We start from the raw sequence: 6,376 nt of genomic DNA, 5'->3' as shown, positions 1-6,376 counted from the left end.
ATGATGATGATGATGATGATGATGATGATGATGATGATGATGATGATGATGATGATGATGATGATGATGATGATTTTGTTGGGACTGCCAAAAACCCCTCTTAACCCAGGATAATCAATGTCAGGGTTTTTTCTGAGTTTTTCTAAAAGAATTTCATTTATGGCTGTGCGAATGACCGATGTCAATAGACCTGGGATAAAACTCTGCATGCTTTGAACATGCTTCAAATACATTTGCATCATCAACTCCATCTTTATTTGAGTGCTGACACATGTGAGCAACAGAACTCGCAGAGATGTGCACAGATGCGGTTCCATAGTGTGAACAACAAACCTGGAATGCATGAGTGAGATTATTCGCATAGTCATGCTAAAAAAATGTGCGAATGACTCCATAGTAACTCTTCAAGTCCCTGACAAAGGATACAACCAGCATATCAAATCTGTCTTTACAAATATCCTAAAACCAGTCCTTAACAAATCCTGCACCACAAAGCAGTAGACGGTCTATTGACAGTTGACATCCATGCTGGGAAGGGAGGTGGTATAGTAGGAGTAGAGCAAAGATTCCCAAACTTTGGTCCACCAAGTGTTTTGGACTTCAACTCCCAGAAGACCTAGACAACATGGCCAACAATCAGGAATTCTGGGAGCTGAAGGCCAAAACATCTGGAGAACCAAAGTTTGGGAACTAGTGGGACTGATGAATTCCTCTGCCCTGACTGCTTTTCCCTTCCTCATTTTGTTTCTAGATGAATCTGCTGTGGCTGAATACAACGCCCCTTGCAGTGCAGGTAAAGTATGGGCTGTATCCTCAAACCTAGTTGTTTCCTTCAGTTAACTCCAGCCTCTTTTCTCTGGAAAAATCCTGGAATTAACCAGTTTTAAAGAAAGTCTTTGTTTTATCAAAAGATAGGTCAGTAGATATTTTTTAAAAAATATTTACTAATTTCTCAACCAAAGGACAGGGATGTATGGCAACCCATAGGAGTTTATCACACAGGGGAAATTGGAAGTTTAAAAGGCTCAGAACCTAGCGTATTAGACACAATTACACTAATGGTTTTCACATGACGTTCTGCGTAAACTGCTTAGAAAGTGACATGAACCAGGAAATAAGCATTTTCGGGAAATATCGGGAATTCATTTCCGTTTCATTCATGATATCGCTTTTTTTGCGCAATTGCTCTAGTGTGAAAGCTATATGCAGTTTATTCACAGGATTGTACTTGCCAGATACCATGATTCTTTGGGGTGGGTTTACTTCCTGGCTTTGTCATGCCCGGCTGAAAACAGCTTCTGGGGCAAAGAGTGTTTCCCTCCCCGTTTTCCCTTCTCTCTGGAGCTTGTCTGTGTGTGCACTTGGAAATGATAGATTTGCCCGTCACTTCTGGTGATGCAACTATTGCTTCTGTGCGCATGTGCAAAAAATTTATTTCCAGACTATCAATGAGATTTATCCGCATCTGTGCGAAAACCAAATACGCTTTCCACCCACTTTCTCGCATTTGTAATATGCTTTTAATGTGTCATTGTGCTCTGCATGTGAAAATCATTCACGCATTTGCATGCTTTTCTGGGATGCGGATGCTTTGATTATTTTTGGGATGGAAGCACATAGGTCCCCATGTGATAAACTCCATTGAAAAGCAAACGTAAGACACCCATATGTATCAAATAAATATTGGACAGGAAAGCTGTTTCTTCTTATTGTTGTTCACTCAGACTGCATGAAGGGAATGCTTGTGTTGTAATGCGCTGTGAGCATTTATGTTGCCTTAAGCAGAGGGGATCAAGCTCTGCTTAAGCTGCTCAGGCAGGACACATCAGGAACTAAAATCTTTTAGGGCTCGAATAGATAGGCCAAAATAAAGCTGCTTCGGATCACTTTGGAGGTATGCTGTTTAAATGACACACGCATCATCATGATGATGATGACGACAACAACAAAGGAAGAGATCTCTATCTGAGGATTATAAATATCCCTCCCTCAACTGCCAATCCCAATATTTCTTAGGATGTTACCAAGACAGCCAGAGTGGAATCATAGCACTACAACTGTGTTGTGTGAATGGATCCCCAGTGTCATCTCTGGTGCTTTTTTTGTAAAAACAAAACAAAACAAACAAACAAAACAGGGGGAAACTGTTCACCTTGGCCTTTTAATTAATTTACGTAGCTCAGTTTTAAAATTGGTGAGTTTCATTTTGCTGTCCTGTGAATTTTGTGTTGTTGCCATATTTTATGTAGTTTTAGATTTTGTGATTCTGTGGTCATTTTAAATTATGGTTACAGATTTAAATTGTTATGTATATATATTGTAATCTACCCACAGAAATATGTATTATGTGTTGACATATAAATGCCACAAATTAATACATTAGCATAGGACTAAGTCTGCACCCAGAGTGCAGAAATAATCCAGTTTGACACCGGTTTAACTGCCATAGCTCAATGCTTTGGAATTTTGGGATTTGTAGTTTTGTGAGATATTTAGCCTCCTTTGTGAGGTATTTAGCTCTGGGACCACAACAAACTGCAGTTCCCAGAATTCCATAGCATTGAGCCCTGGCAGTTAAAGTGGGGTAAAAGTGGATTATTTCAGCAGTGAAGACACAGCCTATGTCTGCAATTAAGCAGGGTTTTGGAGAACTAAAGAACAGCAACAAGTCAGTCATTTGTTTCAGGTATTAAAATATCTTCGGCCATCTCAAGGTGAATGTTTGGTTGGATAATGCGTTTATGATTTCTCTCCCCATCTCAGCTGAAACTGAACAGGGGAACGCCTGAAAGATGAGGGACTTGTCTTGGTTCCATTTTTAGTCTCTTTCCACAAGACAAAGAAAGAAGAAACAACAGGAGAGATGGAATTGGAGAAAGTCTTTTTCCAGGAACAAAGGATGTCTTCCAGCCCTTTTTGCTTGTTGACACTATCACTTCATAAACCCTCATGCCTTAACCTGCTGCAGCTATTTTTCCCAGAGCAAGCAAGTGAGAAAGTCAAAAGAGAGATCCTAAGGTATACATGCTGTTTCTCTCTGGTGGATGAAATTAAAACAAATTGCCTATTCTCTTTCCTATTCATCTCCTCTTCGTTGGCCTTCTCTGGCCAAAAAACTGGACTCCAAATTTGACACCATGCACATATTTGCAAGGGTGGGTTGCTGATGCACATCTGAAAAACTTCTGGATGCATACTTGTGTGATTTCAGACGGTGGCCAAACAGAAAGAGCTCCAACTGATGGAGTCAAGACATTCCCTGCTTTTCTTGGCCGTTGTATCCTCCCAGCATGTTCTTCTTCCAGGTGGATTCTCAGCCTTGAAGTAGATCTAGTGAAATAAAAATAACCCACAGGCGAAATCAGAGAGGCGGGTTGATGCAAACTATGGATGCCGGCCATGAAAGCCTTTGACTTCACACATCACAACTGTTTGCATAACCCACTGCTTTAATATTAACCTCATCTCACACTTCTGTTTTTGCAAGGCACCTCACATTCTACAACAGGGGTTGGGTAATTGTCAGAGGCACAAAACAGGCCTATAATGCAATTAAACTATGTATGGCTGTTTATATAAACACATAATAAAGAAACTGGTGTAACATATTTGGTTGACTATGTTTCAACAAATAACTAAAGTTTTCGAAAAACAACTGTAGCCACTAGTATCCGTCTTCTCCATCATGTTCTTACCTGCTCTGGGCATCTTGAGTTTTGTTTATCCTTCCCACTCCTTGCCTCTTCTTTAAGGCCTATGCTGCTCACCCTGAAAATATTTGCACAGCCCAACATTAGGTTTATCTTAGAGGTTCTGATCAGTCGTTTCTTATGTGCTTTTGTTGTTGTTGTTTTTCCTAACTGCTCTCAAGTCGACCTCGACTCCTGGCAATGCTGTGGATGAGACATCGCCAAGACTCCCTGTCTTCCACTGCTCTGCTTATGACTTGTAGGTTCATGCTCATGACTTACTCATTGAATCCATCCATCTAGCATGTGGTCTTCCTCTCTTTCTACGTTCCTCCACCTTTCCTAGAGTTATTGTCTTTACTAATGAGTCGTGCCTCCTTATGCTGTGGCCAAAGTATGACAGCCTCAGTTTGATCATCATGGCCTTTTTATTCCAGCTAGCCATTACTGATACTTCTATTTACAGTACAGTATTGCAAACAAAAGAACCATGGACTCATGTCCCTGTAGAAGGCCACTGAGAATTGAGAGATTTCTTGCATTACATTTCTCCTTACATTTTAAAATGCCCTTAGGTTTGTATGTATTGCTGCAGGACACACGTAAATATGTTTGTGTGTTGGGAATCATTGAGTAGAAAAGGGATCTTGGTTTAAATTACTCAGCCATTACTTTGCTGATCTGTTTACACTGTTTATAGCATCTGGATGACTATAGGGTACATTGTGTTACACATTAACATTATGAATTGACCTTTGGTTTTAAACAAATAAACTTGAGTAGCAATCATCCCTGTCCTCAAGGAGGAGTGGAGAGGAGAAGCTGGATTCTTGCAAGCAACAGCAAAGTGCTGCACCATCCCCTAGACTGTTATTCCCCATTTATAACTCATGCCATCTTGACCACACTTCAATGTTTTTGGTCAGATCTATGTGCCGTCTGTTTTTTACAATGAATATTACACAATACATAAATCAGCATATATATATATTCTAAATTTTCTACATCCTGTTACAACTTATCTGAATATATTTGTCATCTGTGAAATGCTGGAGGATATGGAGAAAGGAAATAAACCTTTGTTAGTGCTCTGGGTGGGTTGCTATTGAGCAGAAAGAATAGTAGCCCTCTTATCTGCTTCCATGTTTCCCTTTGCTCACACCATGCTAGCCTCTAGGCTGGAATAATAATAATAATAATAATAATAATAATAATAATAATAATAATAATAATAAATTTCTCACCTTTGCTCAAGGCTGGGTACAGCATATTAAAATATAAAACACAATTAAAAAGAAAACACACAACACCAAGTTAAAATGCAATGTTATAAAATTGTTGAAGTACAGTCATACTCGCCTCTCTTCTGGACGTTTTTAATTTATACACACACACACACACACACTTTTAAAATTATATACAGTATTTTAAAGAATGTACTCATATGAGTGTACTTTAATGGTTTTGTAGTATTGCGTTTTATAATGGATTTATAGTATTGGGTTTGTGTGTTTTTCTGTTTTGTATTTTAACATGCTGTACCTTGCCTTCAGGAGAGGCAGGAAATAATAATAATAACTACTACTACTACTACTACTGCCTTAGTGAGCCAAGCAAATGCTACATGTATTTCTCCTTCCCACAAAACACAATACCATTTTATTGCTATAAAGGTATTATAAAATTTTGTAATGATTATTTTTTGAATTTTTGATGAGCAATTTTGATCTCCGGTTAATAATATCCAATTTTTTTTTAAATAATCGGATGCTAATTTTGATTTGTTGTATCTGCAACTCTGATATTTTATCTGTATATGATTGATCTGAATCATAATGAATTAATAAATAATAATAAATAATGTATTGTAAGCAGCCAGGGAAAGTAGACTTTTCTGGCCACAAATGTTTTCTTTTCACATAGATAAATGTTTTAAATAAACATTTGAATCATAGTCCTCACTTGTTCTCAACTGGGGTAGATGTGTTTATAATAGATAGATAGATAGATAGTGTATGTATATTCATTACAGTATTAAAAGTATTAAAAGGGGGCACTTTTAGAACATAGAAACACTATTGAAAAAGGGGGACACTTTAAAACATAAAAATAAAATATAAACATTAATATATATAAATAATAATATATATAAATATAAAATATAAAATAATATATCTATATATTTTAATAATATACATATAAATATATATGAATATATAATTTTATATTATTTTAAATAATATATATTAATATATATTAAATATATTATGTTCATATATATTATTGTATATATATTATTTTATATTATTTTATATCATATATATAATATATATATTATAATATATATAAATATATTTATATATAATATATAATGCAATATATATATTATGTTTTAAAGTGTCCTCTCTTTTCAATACTGTGTTTTTATGTTCTAAAAAGTGCCCCCTTTTAATACTGTGAGGAAGCCTGTGAAGGGAAGAAAGAGAACTCCTTATAAAGAGGCTAATAGGAGCCCTATGGTGACTAATAAGAGCCAAAGCGCGTGAGGGTCTCGTGATCTGAGCAAGAAAGGCCTCCTTCCCCTTCCGTAGAAAACAAGAGAGGAGGGGGCGGGGGAGAGCGAGAGACTCACTGCTATACTCCCTCACCGATTGGTCCTCGAGGTGCCTGTCATCTCGAAGCCCCTC

General features: G+C 37.1%; 1 protein-coding gene across 1 annotated transcript in view; it reads left to right on the top strand.

The window, feature by feature from the left end:
* Positions 1 to 3,608, top strand: part of LOC121922336 (alpha-2-macroglobulin-like) — a 72,826-nt gene extending 69,218 nt beyond the window's left edge. Inside the window, exons 35-36 of the mRNA XM_042451630.1 lie at positions 752 to 793; positions 2,764 to 3,608. Of these exons, the coding sequence (XP_042307564.1) occupies positions 752 to 793; positions 2,764 to 2,789 (68 nt within the window). The 3' untranslated portion in view covers positions 2,790 to 3,608. The remainder of the gene's footprint in view (positions 1 to 751; positions 794 to 2,763) is intronic.
* The last annotated feature ends 2,768 nt before the right edge of the window (positions 3,609 to 6,376 follow it).

Source organism: Sceloporus undulatus, chromosome 2 (genome assembly GCF_019175285.1).
Source record: "Sceloporus undulatus isolate JIND9_A2432 ecotype Alabama chromosome 2, SceUnd_v1.1, whole genome shotgun sequence".
In the NCBI taxonomy this organism is placed as follows: domain Eukaryota; kingdom Metazoa; phylum Chordata; class Lepidosauria; order Squamata; family Phrynosomatidae; genus Sceloporus; species Sceloporus undulatus.
The sequence above is the reverse complement of the archived record's forward strand: the minus strand, read 5'-3'. Positions and strand labels throughout refer to the sequence as shown.